At 38.1% G+C, this 21829-nt stretch overlaps 8 protein-coding genes across 8 annotated transcripts in view; 7 read left to right on the top strand and 1 right to left on the bottom strand.

The window, feature by feature from the left end:
- Positions 1–3690, top strand: part of CBG08441 — a gene marked incomplete at both ends in the record, with an annotated part of 5602 nt that extends 1912 nt beyond the window's left edge. Inside the window, 7 exons of the mRNA XM_002640349.1 lie at positions 624–771; positions 1031–1185; positions 1236–1291; positions 2127–2487; positions 2538–2679; positions 2724–2878; positions 3541–3690. Coding sequence (XP_002640395.1) covers positions 624–771; positions 1031–1185; positions 1236–1291; positions 2127–2487; positions 2538–2679; positions 2724–2878; positions 3541–3690 — 1167 coding nt within the window. The remainder of the gene's footprint in view (positions 1–623; positions 772–1030; positions 1186–1235; positions 1292–2126; positions 2488–2537; positions 2680–2723; positions 2879–3540) is intronic.
- A 293-nt stretch (positions 3691–3983) lies between these two features.
- Positions 3984–6415, top strand: CBG08442 (the record flags this gene model as incomplete). Its single annotated transcript, XM_045241278.1, has 7 exons — positions 3984–4105; positions 4543–4921; positions 4966–5095; positions 5146–5300; positions 5341–5454; positions 6055–6267; positions 6314–6415. The coding sequence occupies 7 exons, from the start codon at positions 3984–3986 to the stop codon at positions 6413–6415; spliced, it is 1215 nt and encodes a 404-aa protein (XP_045093766.1).
- Positions 6416–7912: 1497 nt separating this feature from the next.
- On the top strand, positions 7913–9711 carry CBG08443 (the record flags this gene model as incomplete). Its single annotated transcript, XM_045241277.1, has 5 exons — positions 7913–8022; positions 8075–8465; positions 9148–9298; positions 9346–9494; positions 9544–9711. The coding sequence occupies 5 exons, from the start codon at positions 7913–7915 to the stop codon at positions 9709–9711; spliced, it is 969 nt and encodes a 322-aa protein (XP_045093767.1).
- A 104-nt stretch (positions 9712–9815) lies between these two features.
- On the top strand, positions 9816–10476 carry CBG08444 (the record flags this gene model as incomplete). The annotated part of the gene is given in 2 exon segments (XM_045241276.1): positions 9816–10300; positions 10320–10476. The coding sequence occupies 2 exon segments, from the start codon at positions 9816–9818 to the stop codon at positions 10474–10476; spliced, it is 642 nt and encodes a 213-aa protein (XP_045093768.1).
- Positions 10477–10787: 311 nt separating this feature from the next.
- CBG08445 lies at positions 10788–10949 on the top strand (the record flags this gene model as incomplete). Its single annotated transcript, XM_002640353.1, has 1 exon — positions 10788–10949. The coding sequence occupies one exon, from the start codon at positions 10788–10790 to the stop codon at positions 10947–10949; it is 162 nt and encodes a 53-aa protein (XP_002640399.1).
- Positions 10950–12739: 1790 nt separating this feature from the next.
- Cbr-clec-119 lies at positions 12740–17094 on the bottom strand (the record flags this gene model as incomplete). Its single annotated transcript, XM_045241275.1, has 9 exons — positions 12740–12952; positions 12999–13256; positions 13309–13409; positions 13459–13643; positions 15826–16017; positions 16066–16507; positions 16582–16666; positions 16727–16936; positions 16987–17094. The coding sequence occupies 9 exons, from the start codon at positions 17092–17094 to the stop codon at positions 12740–12742; spliced, it is 1794 nt and encodes a 597-aa protein (XP_045093769.1).
- A 1631-nt stretch (positions 17095–18725) lies between these two features.
- On the top strand, positions 18726–19310 carry CBG08447 (the record flags this gene model as incomplete). Its single annotated transcript, XM_002640355.1, has 3 exons — positions 18726–18751; positions 18852–19025; positions 19076–19310. 3 exons carry the CDS (start codon positions 18726–18728, stop codon positions 19308–19310), a joined length of 435 nt encoding a protein of 144 aa, XP_002640401.1.
- A 542-nt stretch (positions 19311–19852) lies between these two features.
- CBG08448 lies at positions 19853–21464 on the top strand (the record flags this gene model as incomplete). The annotated part of the gene is made up of 4 exons (XM_045241274.1): positions 19853–19919; positions 19971–20906; positions 20952–21209; positions 21262–21464. 4 exons carry the CDS (start codon positions 19853–19855, stop codon positions 21462–21464), a joined length of 1464 nt encoding a protein of 487 aa, XP_045093770.1.
- Between the last annotated feature and the right edge of the window lie 365 nt (positions 21465–21829).

Raw genomic sequence — 21829 nt, 5'->3', positions numbered from 1 at the left:
ATTTAGGGGTCATTGGGGTACAAAGCAATTTAGGTGTACAAAATCATCAATTCGAGGGTACAAAACACCGGAAAAAAGGCTCAGTTTGTACACCCGAATTGTGGATTTTGTACCCTTAAATTACTTTGTACCCCCTTGTACCCCCGAATTGTTGTACCCTCCGAATTATGGGCCTCAACTTTGAGCCAATTTGTTTCACATTCTCCAAAAAAATGTGGACGTTTTGTCAATTAAAAAAGTTTTGGTTGCATTATGATAGACATTTTCTCAGTTGACACATTTTTAATAACTTTAATGAGAACCGAGATAATTGAGCTGAAAGGGTATATGATGGGCGTCTTTGAGAACAAATACGGTTAATCACTTTGAGCTCAATTGACACAGTATTTGTGAGAAATATCAACAATCTGTCCACTGCAAAAATGTTGGTCACATCATGATAAACATGTTATCAGTTGACCAATTTCCGATATCTTTGACTGGAACTGAGATAAATTGAGCTCAAAATGCCAGTATAGGGTGGGCTTCTGTCATAGCAAATACGGTACATTAAACTTGACACTGTAGGGGCTCTTTTATTACAGGTATTTGAGCTCTAAACTTTTCAAATTCTAAATTTACAGCACATGGCTTCCCATTCCACATTTCTCAACAGTATGTTCAATATTCCTATGAATGAAGCAGGTGGAAACGTTTTCGATTGTGGACCCATCCATGCGGACGTCTTCCAAGATCTTCTAGAACTTCTATACGGAGAAGATACCATTTCAAGTGAGTTTAGAACAACCAGGCAACGGTTGAGCAATATGCCCAAACCCTGGCACATAATTTGGAGGGTGCAAGGGGGTTTAAAGTAGTCTATAGGTTTAAAATTCGAATTTTTCAGGTCTGATCCCCGAATTGAGGATTATGTACCCCATAAATTGCTTTGTACCCCAATGCCCCTAAAATTGCTGTACCTTCCGAATTAATTGCCCCAAACTTTGCATGCCTAATTTGTTCCAAAAAAAAACCTTTTACAAACTTTCAGTGTTTAACTTGGAGGCCCTTTTGGATCTAGCCGATTACTTGGGAACGGAAACAGCAACCAGAAGACTCTTCGCATTTATTGAAAAGAACAAACACAACATTAATCAGAAATACTATACTCATTTGGCTAATAAATATGATTCAAAAGAGATGCAGGTATGTTTTTTTTCTATTTCCAATTTTTTTTTAACTTGAATTTTTCCCAGGATCGAACTTTAACGCTTGTGTGCAGTGCCCATACGCTCAAAGAAGCATTACCAGCGTCAGTTGAGCTGTTGAAACCAGAATTCACAATTAAGATTCTGGAGAGGGTCAAACAGTTTTCTTTTTAACTTGATATTTTGACTTATAAAATGACGAATTGCCCTTATAAAAATGATTTCATGGTTTCAGTTCTCGGTTACAATATTCATTAAACCAAAAGTTATTTTTTAATTTGTTTTTTTCTTGAAAATGGGTTTCAACTCCCTGATCATTCTTTAAAATCAATTTTAACAATCTCTGATAGCTGGTTTTCAGATTTTTTAGAAATGGAAATTCCAGAGAGAATAGAGTCCTGGAAAACGAGTGTCACTCTGGTTTTAATGCAAAGTGACGGAGGAACAACATACACAGATTCACATGGGTTGTCATGGTGAGCCTTTAAATTGCTCATTTTCATCGTAAATGATCTAATAGAAGCCTGCCATTCATGTATGCGCTTCAGCTCAAATATCTCGGTTCCTTCAAAAGATATAAAAAATTTGTCAACTGATAAATTGTTTATCATAAAATCACCAACGTTTTATCAGTTGACACACTTTTGATATCTCTTATGAGCACCAAGATGAACTCAAAGTGCACATATCGTCTAGCGCGCTTGCACGCTGTTGGCTGTTTGCCTCACCACCATACTTGCAAACTTTGATCTTAATTATATCGGTTCCTTCAAAAGATATCAAAAAGTGCCCCACTAATAAATTGTTCATCATAATATCGCCAATATTTTATCAGTTGACAGATTTTTCATATCTTGCATAGGAATTGAGATAATTGAGCTCAAAGTGCATATATAAAATGGGCATTTTTTAGAACATAATTATTTTCAATTATTACAGGTTGCTTAAATGGAGGCATCTGAATGACAAAGTTGAGTTTGGAGTGATCGGAAACTTTACCGAAAATTGTCTTATCAAACTTAGTGCAAGCTTTTCATTCGGAGATAATGAAGAAGACAAGCTAGGCAATCTTTCGATTGCTCATGACGAGGTTCAGGCGGGTCAACTCGGTTGCAAACAAACACATTTAGTGGAAAATGTCATGCAAGCAGGAGACACTGGAGCCAGTGTTAATATTCAAATATCGCTGAATATTGCACATATCGAAAAATTTATATCAAAAGATTTTGGTGAGTCCAACGCATCATGCTCGGATTTTGTAGTAGAGGCCAAAGGAGAGAAGTTTTACATTTCGAAAAAGGTGAGCTTTATTTAGGTTATGCCCTCCTCCAAGTTTACAATTGATTACAGTATCTAACTGGACATTGCCCAGTACTCCATGAGAAATTTACTCGAGAGAACATCACCAAAGAATGGATCACAAACGAATTGGATCCGTCACTATTTCAAGAATTTCTGGAAGTTTTGTATTTGGTTCCAGATGTCATCATGGGTAGGATATTCAGAATGACTAGAAAGATAAAAAATCATTTTCAGACTACAACGTTATTTATCTGCTCCGACTAGCCAAGCTATGGAAAGCACGAACAGTGACAAGACAATGCGAGCTCTTTCTAATGAAACAGAAAAACATAATTTTGTTGAAGATGAAGTTTCAGTTGGCTAATGAGTTTGATCTCTTAGATCTTGAGGTGAGTATTTGAATTTTTAGAAGGGATGTCACATTGTTGTGAAAATAAAAAAGAAGAGCCGACCCATCAACCGTAAACTCTCTAATAGAATGTCATCTCCAACATCAAACTTTGAGCTCACATATCTCATTTCCTGTCAAAGATATCAAAAAGTGGTCAACTGATAAAATGTTTATCATAATATCACCAATATTTTATTTGTTATAATTTTTGATATCTTTCACAAGAAGCGAGATAAATGGGCTCAAAGTTAACGGTTTACTGTATTTTTGCGAACTTCTTTATTCGAAAAACGCTTGCGGATATTTTGATCAACTCTTATTTACAATTAATGGACACCTACATATTTTTTAACGAAAATATCGCTTCACCAGATTTTTTTCTAATGTGCAAAACTGCAAAAAAGGGCAATTTTCTAGGGAGAGGCATTTCTAATATACAAAACCCGTAATAAAATGACCCCCATACTGTCAAGATTGAGCTCACATATCTCACTTCTTGTCAAAGGTATCAAAAAGAGGTCAACTGATGACATGTTTGTCGTATTATCACAAATATTTTATCAGTTGATCAATTTTTGATATCTTTCACAGGAACCGAGATATATGGGCCCTCCAATAACAGTAGTTTTAATGGTAATTGTATACATATGGAGTTTTCAGAATTGGTGTGTGAGCCAAGTTTCGAAGGACTTAGCGTATTGTATGGTTCAGCGAAACTATGGATTCAGTGAACAAGCAGTTGCAGCTCTTCGGGAAAAACTTGATGTGTCTTCGAGAACAACTCGGACACCAATATGTAATAGAAATTGATCTCCAACTTAATCTTTTTTTTTTTGAATTAAACAAACTATTTGGTTCTTTCTGTTTCATATATTTTTTGTGTTGATAACATTGATAACATTTCCTGTGATATTTAACGAATTCCATAACATTTTTCAATGCTTCAAATCTCTGATTAAAATGAAACGGTCTCATATTTTTTTCGACTCTTCTTTACCTATATTTTAAATTTTACCGGGTTGCAACTCCCGAAAATATCTGTTCATTCAAATACAATTAACGTTATTCATTCATATTTCAAAGTTTTCTTCAGGCATTCAGAAATGGAAAAACGAATAATGATTGGCTTGCGAGACCAAGTGGAATTGCTGGAGTATGATCATGTCCGAAGTCAGCAGCAACCGAAAGCATTTGACAGAATTTTTTTCCATGCTGGATTTGTTTAGTGAGTCTGAAAAAGGTGGAAAATTTGAAACTATTTAGAGCAGCGTTCAATGCACCCAAACCGTAAACTTTAAATCCAATTATCTCAATTCATGTAAAAGATATCAAACATTTGTCAACTGAGAAAATATTAGTGATGCTATGGTCAATATTTTATCAGTTGAAAATTTTTCGATATCATTCACAGGAATCGAGATAATTGAGCTCAAAGCAACAGAAACAAGTTTTTGAGTTTCCAACTACTTTTATCATTTTTCAAGACTTTATTCTTTCATATCAATTGTGCGAAAACTTGTGTTTTTTTTAGTTGAAAGTGTACGAATTTTGGGTTTTAAAGTAAATATAATGATGCCTAATTCAGTACTAGCCAATAGAACAAAAATTCAAACAATTGATTACAAAAAATACGTTTTTTTTTAATTTTAAAAAATTTTTCAGCGCACACGAAGGAACAATTGATGGTGATCAAATGAATTTTTCGTTACATTTTTATGATCGAGTTATAAACGAGATTGGATTAAATGTTACTTGGCGTTTTGAATGGAACGGTAAACGGACGAGACATTGTCTAGAAGAATCCATCAGGAAAACGATTGAAGTAGAAGCAGAAGATCCAAGTATTGGAGCTAAGTTTTCTCTTCCTTTGAGTGAAGTTATTTCGATGGCCGATGGAGGGTCTCTACTTCTTCGCGTCGTCATAAATGTCCACCATACGAATGGGTTAAAGGGACCTTTGAAACGTTTTGATATTTCGAATTCCGAATGCTCAGATTGTATAGTACAGGTTGAAGAAGAAGAGTTTTATGTGTCTAAATCAGTGAGTTTGTTTTAATATGCTGCCCATGATTTGAAAAGTTACAGTATCTGCTCAGCCAGTGTCCTAAACTGTTCTACAAGACCCAACCTGATAGATTAAAAGTATACCGTGTGCATCCAACAATTTTTCAAGACTTTCTAGAAGTTCTACATGCCGTGCCAGGATCTATCATGGGTAACCAAAAACGAAAAAAAGTTACATCGTTGATCTGTGGTTTTTTACAGACCACAACATTGGACGCATTCTTTCTTTCGCCTTTTTCTGTGGAGCTCGAACTGTGCTTGAAAAATGCGAACATTACTTGTTAAATGCCGAGAGTAACATTAAGATGAGAGAAAAACTCAATCTTTCGAACGATTATCATTTGGAAGAACTACAGGTGAGAATCTGATTCGTCTAAACTCATCAACAATTTTCAGGATTCGTTGGTTGATCGAATTACTGATGCCAAATTTCTCGAGTCCTTCCTCTTCGAAAAAGTTCTTCGAAGTAAAAATTATATAATGTCGAGAAAAGTATTGGATAGAATGGAGGTGCTGCGGGGAGAACCACGGTGTTGTTTCCGGATGTTTCCAAGAAATTAGCGACTCAGCAGTTCAACTTGAAGCTTTCGAGTCGAGACCAAACGATAATTATACTGTAGAATTACGTTTATCGCACGCATTTCATTTAGACGATATTAAAACACGGTGAAACACCTGCTCAGTAGATGATAATATAGTTGCATTGTTTTTTACAGTGTCAAGTTCAATTCCCTGTCTTGCAATATTATAACTTGCCTTCTAAAATACCCTTTGATCCATTTCTGTAAAAATGTCCACTAATTCCCATTCACATTATCAACCATTTTTTACTGGAAGGTCCAACTCTCAATTCAATGGATTTAAATAGCTTTTATCATAATAAAACTCTTATATTTTTGAAATTTTTCTTCACATTTATCAATGTTTCCTGGGTTTTAACTCCCTAAAATATCTGCTTATATATACTCTCTTTTAATTTTTTTCCATACGATTTTCAGTGATTTAGAAATTGGTTACAAGGTTTTGAGTTTGGATCTTTTTGGTGAGTTATTCTGCAAGGTCAAAGTTAAGTTCATAAGAAAATTTTAATTTCTTATAACCTTAAAGGAGGCCAGACATGAAAATTTTCAAAATTCTAGTTTTCTGATATATGGCACAGTACAGTCAGAAAATAACAATGGACACCAAACCATAACTCTCTGTTACGGTACAAGCGAGAAAGCGACCGTTCTTCCAAGCGGCGCCGACTCCTCGTTTCATAATCGTTTTAGTGGCAGTAGACGACAAGCCCGCCTGTGGTGCACAGGTCCTGGGCGCGCATACGCATAATGGATGGGCGACGGAGGACGCGCCGATGAATTGGGTACAGGGAAAGGACGCCGGTATGGGGCATATACGGGGCATATGGGGCACACCACCGCCGCAAAGCATCTCCTCGCCTGGCTTGCTGGCACTCGATGAAATGAACTAAAACGTTGGTTGGGGGTTCCTAGAAGTATCAGTTAAGTTCTATTGTGATGTGATTTTGTTCAGGTCTTCCGATTTCGTACTTTTCCTTTATTATTCCATATTCTTTTATATTTTGAACGACATATTACTGATTTTTCGGAAGTCAATGTTTTGGTTTTGAAAAAGACTTAGGGCAGTTTCTATTTAAATTTGATATGCAATCAAAAACAGAACAAAATGGGAAAAAAATCGCTAAAAATTGTTTTTTTTCATTTGTTTAAAAAATATGTCTCACTTTCACTTTTTTTGAAATTGCATGAAAAATTGAAAATTTTTATAATTTACACTTTGTAATTATTGTATACTTATTAACTTACCTTTTATTCCACCTGAAAATACGATTTTTACAATAATTACAAAGTGAAATAAAAAATCTCATATCACCTATTTTGGCGAAAAACATAGCAATTAACGAGTGAAAGACATGTTCCTGCAAGAATTCAGCGATTTTTTAGTCTGCCATAATTCTTTTTCACAAAAAACATCGAAGGAATAATCGAAAAACCAGAAATGTAGGCTCGAATTGACGAAAAATTGACAAAGTTCCCGGTGTGGATTTACGGTAAACAATGGGCGCATCCGGGATTTCGGAGTGTTGTAGTCGGCCTACCGTATCAGACCCATATCGCACATATCGCCCACCCACCCAGAATCCATCTAGGATACGCGCGCATTCGGAACACTCGATTCAGCCTCTCCCGCATTGCACACATATGAGACTCATCGCAGCTCGTTGTTCGCGATATGTGTCAAACGGACTTCTAGAGGATCGCATATGGATCGAGTCCTTTATGCGCATCATCGCCCAGGACCTGTGTGTAGAGGTGAACGCGCTTGTCTATCAATCGCGGGTTCGATTCCCATTTGTGCGTTTTCGTTTTTTTTTTCTGTTTTCATGCGGCGACATCCTAGAATGGCCGAATAACTAGAAAAAGTCGGGAGTAATTGCCAAACAGTGAAGAAATCTAGTGTATATTGAAAAAAAAAATGCTCGTCAAGTAGCGCGCATTGGTCGCAATCGCACGATTTTCCGTCAGAATACATATTCTCGCTCCAAGAAAACTCCGTAGACTTTTGTGTCTGGCCTCATTAAAAAAAAAATATAATATATATGTCTAAGTTGAGCGGGCTTTTCATTTAGTCTATTAAAATCTTCCAGATTATTTCACCGTGTATGAAACCTGTAATAGAAGGGCACCTATCAACTTTGAGCTAATTTCTCCCGGTTCCTGTGCAAGATATCAAAATTGTTTCAACTGATGAAATGTTCCTCATATTATGATAAACAATTTATCAGTAGGCAACATTTTGATATCTTTTACAGATACGGAGATAATTGAGCTCAAAGTTTATATGTGTTATTTTAAGATCAATTTACGGGTCTAGGCACCCCGTATCTGCTTCAAATTTCATTTTTCAAGTTCAAGAAAAAAATTAAAAATGTTGCAGAATCAAAAAAATGAACAAAGAAGGTCGTCACTTCATTTTGGAGCACTGCTTCCCAGTTGCCAATATGGACGTTGGAGAAACCAAAAAATCGCCGGTCAAAAAGTTTTTTGGAGTACCATGGTGAGCCATTTGAATTCAAACGAAAAAAATCTTAGAAATTTAATATTTCTAGGAGCCTGTACATCAAACGAGAAGACGAAGATCACACATTCATTTCGGTGCGTGTTGAATTTAAAAAACGCACCGATTGGACGATTGACTACGAGTGTTCGGTTGATGTCAGCCCGAATGACACTCATAAAACACTTAAAAATAAGCAATTTCGATTCAAAGCCAGCCATAAATCCAGAGTTGCCGGATTCAAGTTATCTGGAATGCGATGGAGTTCTTTTTTGGGTCCAAACGGCTATGTCACCTCAGCTGGTTTACCTGTAAAATTTGATATCACAATCAGAAGAATGAGAAGAATGAAGGCGATTCTAAAGGTGTTTGATGAGACCAACATTCAATTTTCAAATGCTACGGTGGAAGTGGAGGAGACCAGGTTTTATGTGGACAAGTTTGTGAGTCACTTTTTAAGAAATGAGCAGTGGGAAAGCGTCTCAATTCTCATGCCTAAAGCTACAGTATGCCTTTAATGCGCCCACCGTATACATGCAATTTGAGCTCAATTATCTTGGTTCGTGTAAGAGATATCAAGAATGCGTCAACTGATAAAATGTTGGTAATTTTATGATAAATAATTTATCAGTGGACAATTTTAGGATATCTCTCACAGGAACCGAGATAATTAAGCTCAAAGTGAATGGTTTGTGTGGGCTTCTATTGAAGAGTACGATAGATTTATTAGTTTTTGGTTGTAAAAAAGTATTGTAATGTTTTTTTGGAGAATAGCCAGATAACGTTCAGGACCACTAAAAAAATAGAGTTTTACTTTTGTAGTTGGCAATTTTTTGTATAAGTTCCCCCAACTGACTATGAGTCAAAAGTGTCACGATTTGGAATTAGTACTTGGTTGGTTTAAAGCGTTATATCTCATCTGGGTGATTTTGTACCAAAAAGTTTACGACTACAAAATTGAAGCTCTATTTTTGTTTAGTAAATCTGCAAGTTGTTAGCTTTTTCCAACAAAATCTACTCTATTTTGTAAAAGTCCAAACTTGGCTATTTTCAGCTGAAAATAGGTAAATTTACATTTTTGGTTAACTATTAGTTTAGCCGGTACTGTAGGTCGAAATATTTCAGATCCTTAAAACCCACTCTCCATTCTTCTTCAAACAATTTCCCGTACAAGCAGAAGAAGGCAGTATTCCTTCATTAAAATTGCACGACGTCACTTCTGACGTATTCCAAGACTTTCTGGAGCTCATCTACAACGAATCTGGTGTTATTCAGGGTTTGTTAACATTTTCATATGTTCTAAATGATTTCTATGACTTTCAGAACACAATGTGGAAGCTCTTCTTGTTTTAGCCGCGAGCCTAGAAGCATCAGTTGTCTTCAAACCCTGTGAGGATTTTCTTATCACTTCGGAGATGGATTTGCCTGAAAAATTCAGATTGGCAAATCGATTCAACTTGCTGGAGCTAGGGGTGAGAAATATTTTAGGGGTTTTTTAAAGTTTCAATAATAATTTTTCAGTACTTGGTCATAGAACGTGTCGACAGCTTGCCATTGCTCAAGGATCTTCTCGAGGATGACATTAGCAAAATGAATCAAGAATTGCGTATTAGTTTGATTAAGAGATTCATGGAAGAGCCACCACTTCTTCATAACAAAGTAGCATCAGCGGTTGTAGTTGTGGAGTAACGGGATTTTTTTAATTGGTTTAAATAATTTAATAATGTGTTTTTCATTAATTGTGTCTTTTTCTCTGTACAGGGTGGCTGAAAAGTATTGAGACACTTGTTATGATGGCTCTTGGCACCGTGCCAATCGTATTTTCGAAAATAGGGAGCGTATATAAGCCGACATTAGAGCCATTTCCCATCACTTTATCTCTTCACAAAGTTATGCGAGCTTCTCCTCATCGCCAAACCATTGCCAAGCTGTTCAACGACGGCATCTCCACCGGTGACATCGCTCGAAGACTTCTTCTTCCGAGAGCAACTGTCTATCGAGTTGTGCAACAATTGAAAGATCGAGGACATGTGTTGGAGCTTAAGAAAAGCGGAAGACCTCGTAGTGTCAACACTCGCCGGACTCGTGGCATCATCAAGAAGAGAATCACACGAAATGATGCGGTCAGCATGAACCAAATGGCTTCATCGCTCGGAATCTCAAGACAATCGGTTCAATCCATTGTGAACAAAGACTTGGGTCTGAACAGTTATCGGCTCCTTCGTGGCCAATACCTCACAGAACAGTCCAAGAAGAATCGGCTCGAAAAAGCGAAAAAGTTGCTCGACGCACTCAAGGTGCGCCGCCTCTCTGAAGTCATTTGGACTGATGAGAAAATTTTTACGGTTGAGCCGCTTCCGAACCGACAGAATGCTCGGCAATTGTTGTCAAAGGACGAAGCAAAGTCCCCAAAACGTCGTCTGGCCTACAAGAGACTTTTTCCAAAGTCAGTGATGGTGTGGGCTGGATTGACGTCGGAAGGTAAAGTCCCATTGGTTTTCATTGATAGAAATGTGAAAATCAACTCGGATGTGTACCAAATGTTGGTGTTGATGGATGTTTTACGTCCGTGGGTCACTAGCCACTTTGGCCAGCAACCCTTCATTCTTCAACAAGATTGGGCCCCGTCCCATGGCTCGAAATCCACGAAAGCTGTTCTCGACGCTCATTTCCCTGGCTACTGGGGCAAGGACATGTGACCCGCTTCCTCGCCCGATCTGAATCCACTCGACTTTTCCGTTTGGGGATATTTGGAGGAAAAGGTGATGGCTCGATCGCACCCAAATGTGGATTCACTGAAGGCCGCTTTGCTCAAAGCATGGGATGATCTTGACGATGACTACCTCCGGCGCACCGTCGCTTCTGTTCCAGCTCGTTTGAAGGCGTGCATCAAGGCCGAAGGCTCAAACTTCGAATATCTCCTCTGATATCTTTTCTATTACTATCATTTGTTGAAAAAATAAATCTGGTTCTTTTGTTGAAACTCCATTTTTGAAAATACAACAAAAAACAAGTGTCTCAATACTTTTCAGCCACCCTGTATGTGTCATTTTTTATTTTTTTTATTTTTCTAAGTCTCTCACTCTCTGCACATTTCCTTGAGATCTCTTCAAAATTTCAGTTTTTTAAATAGTTTTTAGTCATCATCCTTATAATAAATAAATGAAGTTGCGTCTCTTTGTTTCTCTCTCTCTCTCTCTCTCTCTCTCTCTCTCTTTCAGTTTGTCCTCGAATTTTGAAAAGCTTGAAAATTAAATAGAAATTGACGTGACATTAAAAAAAAGAGTGAGTCGCGAAGCAACGAACAAAAGGTCAAATCACGCCGACCAGTTAGCTGTTTGAAGCGCCTGAGACGCGGAGAACAGGCTGGTTAGTAATAACATTGATTAAATGAAACTCTGTAATAATTTTTTGGTGAATTCTCTCATAAATTTATTTATTAGTAAAATGAAAATTGAAAATTTCAGATCAATCCTCCAGATGATGGAAAGCTTGGGAGAATATCATATTCGGTAAATTCATAACCTGGAGATCATGATAACCAGATTTTGAAACGCTAAAAAATGGACAACTTCTCCTGATGGAATCTGAATGTTTTAACATTTGAGAGCAGGATTGTGGTTTTTTAAAAGAAAATGCACGATATAGAATTCCAGACCCAATCAAACAGATTGATAACGCAAGCTGGTTTTCCGAGCTTCTGAGAATTTCAAAAAAATCCACTTTTCAATTGTCACTACAAATTCTAGGGGATCAGACTCATCAAAGGTAAGTTATAAATGTTGGCTTTTAAAAGAGCCCGCACTCCGTCGCGTTTGAGCCAATTTATTTCGGTTCCTATGCAATATATCAAATATATGTCAACTGATAAAATAGTGCTAATATTATGATAAACAATTTATCAGTTATCAACATTTTCATAAATTCCACAGGAATCGAGATAAATTGGATTTTCTTTTAATATCTAATAAATCTTCTTTTCAGACTTCCCAAAGGAAACCAAATAGAACTTTTATCGAAAATTTTAATGGCGTTCGGGCAATAATTCAATTGGTTGAGAAATGCTTTAGTTTCGTGGTTTTTGGAGTGAACTTTCTTTTTTTCAAGAAGGTGTAAAACAGTCCTAGATTGAAAACTTTGCATTTAAAGAATTTTTTGAAAATTCCTAGTTTTTCAGTGTTTTGCCTATTTCTCAAAGACACCTCTTCTTGGTCTGTTTTTCTGCTGAAAACAATAAAAACAGATGTCTTTCAGAAAACGGAAAATGGCTGAAAATTTTGGAATTTTCGAAAAATTCTGTGACTGCGAAGTTTTCAATCTATGTCTGTTCTACACCCTCCAAAATTCTCAAAAAATCAAAACCTTGACAACCGAGCTCCACACTCCTGAAAATGGTCGAAATGGCTTTTTATATCTTATTGACGGGTACTGTAGATCCATAGAAAGATCACCCAGAATGCATTTGATAGACCCTTCTACCTTCAAAATCGGTACTGCATAGGATTATGACAAACAATTACAGTAATACACCAAATCAAAAACTTCATTCAAAACCAGAAAAAACCGAGGATTCTCAATGCAGATCACTAAACTTTGCCTCTCTGCTTTTCAGAACGTTCCAGAGGAGCACTAACACCACAGACAAAGAACATGTACGTATAAGGGTTAGGGGGCTTACTGAAAAGCTAGAATGACGGGAAGAAATATGAAGGAAAACCTACTGAACATGGAATGCATTATTGTCAGTACGGAATGATACAAACTGTTTGCCGTCAATTTTCCAAGCCCATCCATTGTGATTGTAAGTGTTCAGAAATGAATTATTGATAGCAACAGCATCATTCCAACCGGCGATTTCTCTCTCTCCTGTTCTCTCGAAACAATGCGTTTCACACGGAGAGACACCTCCAAGCCAGTAGTGATCATCCACCTTAAATGGATAAAATGAGTATGTTTTGTATGTTTCAATCTATTACCTGTTGCGATATTCCGTTTACTTTTCTTGTTCCCGACGACAACAACCTATACGGAGTTCTTGGGTAATATTCGCCTTCTCCTGGCGGGTATTGTGGCTTCACTGAAAACGATTTTATCGATAATTCCTGTTGACGATACTCACACTCTTTTCTGACAGCTTCAAACTCTTCCGCCGAGTCGAAACCAGTGAGTCCAGTTCCGAACTCCTCACAGCGTTTCTGTGCTTCGTGATTTGTGGCAGGAGTATTGTCGTTAATCTAAGAAAATATATGAACAGTTCCAGAATTAAAACATCAAAAACAAACGTACGTAGTGACAGAACACTGTGTTGTATGCTCTTTTGAATGTGACCGGTTTGGAACTCCATTTTGGTCTTGCAGGACATGCTCCGTGGTTCCAGTTGAATGTGTCTAAATCAATTACGCATATTATAAAAAAGCATCACATAGGGTTACTAACGAAGTGTGCACAGAACTGGAGCCCTCGCTGAAGCCATCGTTGGATATCGTCCAGTCTGGTGGAGACTGAAACTGTGAGCATCGCAAAAATCTCCTTTTTGAGAATTGTCGTTTTTTCCTTTCTTGTAAACCTGGTACGCCTTTCCGTCGTGGTTGACTTGTCGGTAGCCTCCCTTATGGCATCCACTGAAAAGTTTTTGACTTATTCATTTAATTATAAAAACCCGCTGGCCTGTGGAGCGCGATTGCACGGAGGTAAGTTTTTAGATAGAAGTTTGCACTGACATTGGTTTTCAGAAAATTTTATTTTGGACTTTTAGGATTTAGTTTTCCAACTTTCGGAATTTCGAAATTTCTGAATTTCTGAATTTTTGGATTTTCAAATGTTTGAATTTCTGAATTTCTTTTTCTTTTTTTTTTCATTTTTTTTTCTGATATCTTTTTTCTCAGAATCGCTATAATTTTTATAATTTTCGAAACATTCGATATTATCGCTGGGCTTGAAAAGAGAACTATCTTGAAATTTTGTTCATTAAGCCTCTCGAGGAGTTGAACATGTGGGACGAACATTGATGAGGCGGTGACGCTACCGACTGAGCCACGCGCGCTCGTATTTCTACATGAAGATGCAAAGGGCTTTTTGGGCATTTTTGGCCCTTTCCGCCCCTTCAAAAATCCGGTGCTTCGAGCGAGGATCGAACTCGGGTCTATCGCTTCACACACCGTCTTGTAAACCAGTACGCTATTCGATCGGAAAAAATCTTCGTTGTTTTTGATATATAAATAACTTCCTTTTTTTGACGTGAAAATGTGAATAATTCCTTTTCTTTCTCAAAATTTCAATGAGTGTGAATTTCTGAAAAGTGTTAATAATTTACCGTATTTCCTCTAATAAAAGCCCATGGGCCTCTATTTTTCAATTTTCAAAAAAAATTGATTCAAAAAAAATCCGAAATTTTACAATTCGGGAGTTAAGAATTCTGAAATTCTGTGTTTTGGATAATTCGAAATTTTCATTATGCAATTCTAAATTTCAAAATTCCGAATTTATGAAATCCTGAGATTCCAAGATCCTCAAATTCAGGAATTCTGGAATTCCGGGAAAAAAATCTAAAATTTAAAAAATCTGAGATTCCGAGAAATTGTCGAGTTCTAAAATCACAGTTCCAAAAATTCTCAATCAATTATTCAATTATCAATTACTCAATCAATTATTGAATTTTCAATCAGCGTATTTTCTCTAATACAAGCCCATGTGCTTGGAGTGTGGGCTTCTATTTTTCGATGAACCTCGCGGGGTGGGCTTCAAATGGAGGTGGGCTTCTATTAGAGGAAATACGGTATACTAGAATCAAGATTTCTGAGTTTCTGGTTCTAAAAAATGTATTTCTTTTGATTTTAAGAATATTCTAAATTTCTAATATTTCAGAAATTTTTGGAATTCCGAGGATGATTTCTGAATTGGGATACTTTTTGAAGTTGGCGCCAAAATTAAGGTGTCCCAGTGGAAGGTTAACAATGCGTTTTTGCCTAAACCTATGATTTTAAACAAAAAAATTGAAACAAATTTTCACCGAAAAATGTGAAAATCTTACTGATTTCCACTAATTTCAGTACTTTTTGACTGGAATTTTTCACATTTTTTGAAAAAATTATAGGCCTTCCCTTTTATTGGGCTCTCCGAAAAATGGTGCCAAATTCAAAAAATTTGCATGACCAGAATTCGAATTCAAAATTTAACACAAAAATGTCGCTAGGAAGAGGAAAAATTATTTTTTCTTCCTAGGTATTCAGATTTTGGTAATTTTTCAACATTCTGAAAATTATTTTATTCTTCCTAAAGTTTGTGTTCTCTTGAAAAATCTGTAGTTTTTTTTAAATGTACATATCATTGCTGTCTGAAAAAAATGAACGTTAGAGAGAATTTTTCGCAGGGAGCCTTGCTTCTAGATGTCAGCTGATTTAGGGCGCTAAGCCAATTTTTTAAAGGCTGAAAGTACTTCTAAGGACGAACAAGAGTTCCGGGGGAAGGGTTGCTATCTGAAAAAAGTCCGACATATTCCTCTTCTAGTTTTGATGGGAATATATTCGAATCCACACTAAATTGCTTCAGTCGCACTACTGTGGATCCACGTTCCTTTTTTTATCTCCCTCATTTTTTTTTGAAATGTCACAGAAAAATATAATATTGTTGTCCTGAGAATCAGAAAACAGAAACTAGGAACAATACACGTGAAGAAAACCTCCCCCTTCAAAAAAGATCAAAAAGCATTTTGCATCCTCATGTAGAAATACGAGCTCTCCTGAGCCACGGGGGCAAAGCTAGAACAGTCGCCCGATGGCATAATTGAAACCCACGGAAACTCACTCATTCTTGTAAGCATTAGTCAAAAAGAATCGTTGACTTGTTAAATGATCTTTAACATCATTAAACTCCTCTTCCAATGCCGTGATTGGATAACTTTCCACATTGAAGATTCTTCCAATTGACAGACATTTCTCATCGAAGACTTTAGTACTGAAATGTTCTACTTTTCCGAACGGACCGACTTGTTGGATACTGTAAGAAATGATGTAAGAAAAGAGAGATGGAAGCCAATCAACTAACGTATCCATATTCGCAGAAGGAATAATGGCCCCACCAGCAAACACTTCAATTGGATAGATTTCACTGTACACATTGGCCAGGTAGAACATCTCAGCTCTTGTCATCGGAGGAGTGTACTCACAAAGAACTTGATGCTTCTGATTGGGATCATCCAGGAGGAGATCGCCCGATCTGGCATCATACTTGTATGCTCCCGCGTCCACATAGAATGCTTTATAGTTGCCAGGATTTTCAAAATAGTCTTTCAATTCTGGAACAGATACCCATGCATCATAGACGCCAGTGATATCCCATAAGTAGTTTTGTAGTCCGGAATAGTAGTAATTGGCCACTTGAGGTTTGAAATCTTTCACAAATTCATTATGACAGGCGGATTGAGCGTCTTGCCAAGTGAATCTAGCCTTTGTCACCTTATAACACTTTCCGTGGATCTGCTGGTATCCTTCGTTTTTGCATTTCAAATTGATTTCTGGAAATTAGAACAATTAAACTTAGGATTAATTTCGAATCAGTTACGGAATGTGCATTTAGTCCTTTTGCCATGTTTGACAGCAGTAATGTAGTAGGGAATTCGGCTCGAACAAACTTCCTTTGCATGACGCTAAAATCAAAGGATCAAATTTATCTTCATCTGGTTCTAAAGTTTAGAATCTAAACTCACTTCATCGTCAGATACAGTAGGAAGGTCTACAGTACACTTGTGTCCCTTATCCACGTCTCCAGGATCCACTAGATCGATAGATTCGCCACCCAAGAAAACGCATGTTTTCATAGAGCTGAGGTCGATGTCATTGACATACGTGTCTATAAAGTCAGACAACTTTGCTTGTTGAGTGACAGGAAGAAGAAGAGCGAAGAGGACAACGAATAGCTGCAAACGATGGGTTGCTGTAGCTATCTCGGATCCTCCAGAGTCCTTACCATTGTCTGCATTCTGAGTCGTTTATTTTCCGCTTTCAACGACACTTTTGTTGTACCGATATCGCTTGAGACTGAGCGCCAGTTGAGCGTTTTTGGCAAATTCGACATTGAGTGGAGTTTTCCAGAAACCTCCGGGGATTTATAGCATCGTTTCATCTTGATAAGAGATCAGGGTGGCAGATAAATGGGGTGCTGAGACTGGAGCACAGTCGTGGCAATGAAAATTTTGTCATCTTTCTTGTCAAATCCACAATTTATTATTTTTAATTTTGTTAATTTGTTGAATTAGAAAAAAAATTTTCTGTAATAATAACGTTATAAATACCAACCCTTCTCGAACAATCAATTACTGTCACTGTGACTTAAATATCGCAAATGCTCCAATGGAACGCTCCTATACTACCGTATCTTTGAGCTAATGTATCTCACTTCCTGTGAAAGATATCAAAAATCTGTTAATGAATGAAATGTTAGTGATATCATGGTAAACAATTTACTAGTTGACAAATTTTTGATATCTTTTGCAGGAATTGAGATAATTGAACCCGTGCCGGCTTCAACAGCGTAGCTCAGCCGGTAGCTTACACTTTGAGCTCGATTATCTCGGTTCTTATGAGAGATATCAAAAAGTTGTCAACTGATAAAATGCTTATCAGAATTTTAAAAACATTTCAATACAAAAAATGTTGATATCTTTCAAAGGAGCCGAGATAACTGAGCTCAAAGTTTGCCGGCTGCAACCGCGTAACCCAATCGGCAGCTTACACTTTGAGCTCAATTATCTCGGTTCCTTTGAGAGCTATTGAAAGTATTTCACCTAAAAAATGCTTTTCAGAATCTTACAAACATTTCATCAATACACAAAATGTTGATATCTTTTACGGGAACCGAGATACGCCGCATTAAAGTGACCAAGGGTGCTTCTGCGCCGAGGAAGGAGGGCGCCCATGAAGCTTTGTTACTTTGAACTCAATTATCTCGGCTCCTATAAGAGATAACAAAAAGTGGTTAACTGTTAAAATGCTTGTCATGATATCAGCTACATTTTATTAGTTGACAAATTTTTGGTATCTCTCATAGAAACCGAGATGATTGAGCCAAAGTGTGAGTATAGAGTGGCTTTCCACAAGAACATTTACGATGGTCTCTGTTCCTAAAATAATTTTTTAATGGTGAAAAAGTTTTATACAGTTTTTTTTGTGTTTTGATCTTTGTATCAATATTTATGTTTCTTGGAAATTGGAAAATTGAAAAACTCAATATAAACTATCCCGGAATATTTGCATTTCCCATATAACCTATCGCTTTTCCAACCAATTCCAGTGTCTAACAACTTTTTAAAACTCCTTATAAACTAAAACCACACTTTCGAAAGGTCATTTCCACCTGAAAATGCACCTAGTGTTTTCAATTTCCGTTCTTTTCCTTACTACAGTATCCTGTAATGATAAAGTGATCATTGCGGATTCTTCGAAAGGTGTCTATCCGACACTGAATTATTTGAAGCATTTGAATAACTTTTTGAAGAAATTGAACCCATATCCGGCAAACTTTACACTGCAATATTTGCCGGTGTGTGAGGTAACCGATGAGAAAGGGTATAGGTAAGCGGACACCGGGTACAAAAAGGCCTGAAGGTCCCAAAGCGATAACTACCGTAACCTAAAAATAGTACTTTGTGGATTTTTTCTCGATTTTCATGCGTTTTCGGTTAATTTTTTCGACTTTTCAGGAGAAAAATGACAAAAAAAATCGACGACAAGCAGTGAAAAATGGAAAAATATTTTTAAAACTTACGGTAGCTGTCGTTTTGGGACCTTCAGCCACGGCCACCAGAATAATTAAAATTTCGAACTATTTTTTAGAAAATTATGCTTCGATTCCACCGAATTGGACGCTGCTTGCACTCAAAAATACATAAAAGGCAATTTCCTCCCGACGATTCTCTGTTTCAACGAATATCCAGACACCCCGTCGCTCGAAAAATGCGTAGAAAGAAGTATTGATTGTTCGGAAGAAGCTGCAGGAGTCACTTTGAAGTCAGAAGATTTAAAACCACTTTTAAAAAACAGAAATATTGATTTTTCAGCATAAAAAAGTGTGCCGACTCAAATGAAGGGCAGAATCTGATGAAAAAGGCGAGAAAAGCATTGCCGATGTTGAGAGTTTTGTCTAAAATTCGTATGAGCTTAAAACATTTTCAGGCACCTAACGGATTTATCAACAAGAAAGCCACACTTTTCAATAAGGCACCGAAAGAGCAGTTGTGCGGATTGAAGTCGTTGAAGAGCCAAGAAGCTTGCCAACCTTGTCGTCGTTCTTAATTCTTTTTTCTCTATTTTTTTCTAGTTTGCTGACTAATAAATCATTTTTTCAATCAATTTTCAGCTTTTTTTCAAAGATTTTTTCGAAATTCGAAACTCGCGCTAGTTTGGAACTTGCAAGCGCGCTCTGCTGCACCCAGAAAAACGCGCGCATTATCAATTTTTGAAAAAATAGGCCTAAATTTAAAGGTGCTTTTAAAGGTGATTTTTGTCAGGTTTTTTATGCACCATATAGGAAATTAACGAAAAAACTTTGAAATCTTTAAAAAACATCAGAGAAAACACTGAAAATCAATAAAAATTCTTTGATCTCTTCCCGTTTGATCTTCGGCGGGAATTTCTGAATTTTCGTTTGTTATTGTTATTGTTTGGAAAATCAAATCGTTCTTGAGTCATTGTCATCAGTCATTCGTCCAGTCTTATTTCTCTTGTTCTTTCGTTTCCGGTTTTTTCTAGTGATTTTTGATGATATTCAGCCTATTTTTTCGCTTGTTTAACCTGAAATTTCCTTGATTTTCCTTCATAATCCTTGTTTCCAGGGGATGAAGACGATCGTCGCTTTGGGGCTTCTCGCACTCGCCACCGTTGCCAGCGGCCAGTTTCTTCAAGGTAACCGCATCTCGGCAAATCGATTTTCGATTGAAAGTTCGTATTTTTCAGACTGCACTAACGCTCTGGACGGTTTGTATGCCATCGGCAACTGCGAGTCTCAATTTCTGACGTGTTCCGGTGGCATCGCTCGTATCATGGACTGCCCAGCCGATCTCATCTACAACGAGCCACTTCTCATCTGCGATTGGCGTCACAACGTCGTCGGCTGCGAGGGATCCGGAGAGGCTTCTGGTGAGGCATCTGGAGAAGGATCCGGCGAAACTTCTGGAGAAGGATCTGGTGAAGCTTCAGGAGAAACTTCTGGAGAAGGATCCGGTTCCGGCGAGGGATCAGGAGAAGAAACCAACGTTTGCGAAGGACTCGAGGACGGCGCCTACTCTTCCGGCGGATGTACCACCTATTACTTCTTCTGCACTGACAACACCGCTCGTTTCCTCAGCTGCCCAACTCCACTCTTCTACGATGTCGCCACCCAAAAGTGCGTCTGGAAGGCTCTTGTCGATGAGTGCAATGGTGAAATCATCATTGACGGATCGGGAGAGACCTCTGGAGAAGGATCCGGTGAGAACTCCGGTGAGAACTCCGGTGAGAACTCTGGTGAGGGATCCGGCGAATTCGAGCCAACATGCGACGGAAAGACCGATGGAATCTATCCAAACGGAGTTTGCGTTCCAAACTTCCTCACCTGCTCCGGCGGAATCGCTCGTGTTATGAATTGCCCAGCCTCGTTGATCTTCAATCCAGAAATCCTTGTCTGCGACTGGCCACGTGACGTTGCTGAGTGCCACGGACTCTCAACACCAGCTCCAGTTTGCGAGGACGACGGATACTTCTCATTCGGACAGTGCTCTTCCTCATTCACCGCTTGCACCAACGGACGCGCCATCGTCATGTTCTGCCCAGCCGGACTCAAGTTCTCTCAAGCTAACCAGAGATGCGACTACGACGATCTTGTCAACGAGTGCCAAGAGGCTTCTGGAGAAGGTAGGTGAACACCCGGGGGCTAGCTTCCTAGTAATTTTGTTTCAGAATCTTCTGGAGAGGCATCCGGTGAGCAATCTGGGGAAGGATCGGGTGAGGCTTCTGGAGAGGCTTCAGGAGAAGCTTCCGGAGAGAACGAGTGTGTCTCCTTGGACAATGGACTGCACGCAATCGGATGCTCGCCACGCGTCCTCTCTTGCCAAAACGGACACGTCGACATCTTCGAATGCCCTTCCAGCTTGGTCTTCAACGAGCAAACTCTCATTTGTGATTACCCACAGACTTCCTTGAAGTGTCTTATCGAAGGTAGGAAATCATCTACTTTAGATCCTTGCTTAGAACAACGATTTATTTCCAGATACCCTCCTCATCGATGAGACTTCAATCACTCCATTCGACTGCTCCACCAATGGGCTCTTCTCCGATGGCCTCTGCTCCGCCACCTACCATCAGTGCTCCGCCGGACAGCTCATCAACTTCACATGTGCCGAGACTAACGCCGTCTTCTCTGCCGCCAACACCGAATGCGTCGACTCGTCGACTCTCCTTCAATGCCACTAAACGGGAGAATCCAATAATTTTCTACTTACCCCTCTAACACTAACGCCATCCTACTGTGTCATATATTATTGCTCCCCGAAGAATTCGCTCCCGGTTGATTAATGCTTGTATATATTGCACATTGCTCATATTGAGAAATGAAAACTCATTTATTGATTCTGTGTTTTGTGTTTGATGGCTCGAGCTCGGAAAAGGGCTTCGCGACGTTTCGAAATTAATAGCTTTGCGCTTTTTTGCATGAAACAAAAAACAAAAACTTGTGTGTTTAAATGGTTATTCGAACGGAGTTTTGAATAATTGAAACTGTTTCACACATTTTTCGATTTATTTCGCAAGTACGACGTTTCGAAAGTGCGACGTTTCGA

Source organism: Caenorhabditis briggsae (genome assembly GCF_000004555.2).
Source record: "Caenorhabditis briggsae complete genome, chrI, whole genome shotgun sequence".
Lineage (NCBI taxonomy): Eukaryota > Metazoa > Nematoda > Chromadorea > Rhabditida > Rhabditidae > Caenorhabditis > Caenorhabditis briggsae.
This window is presented reverse-complemented; position numbering and strand designations above follow the sequence as displayed.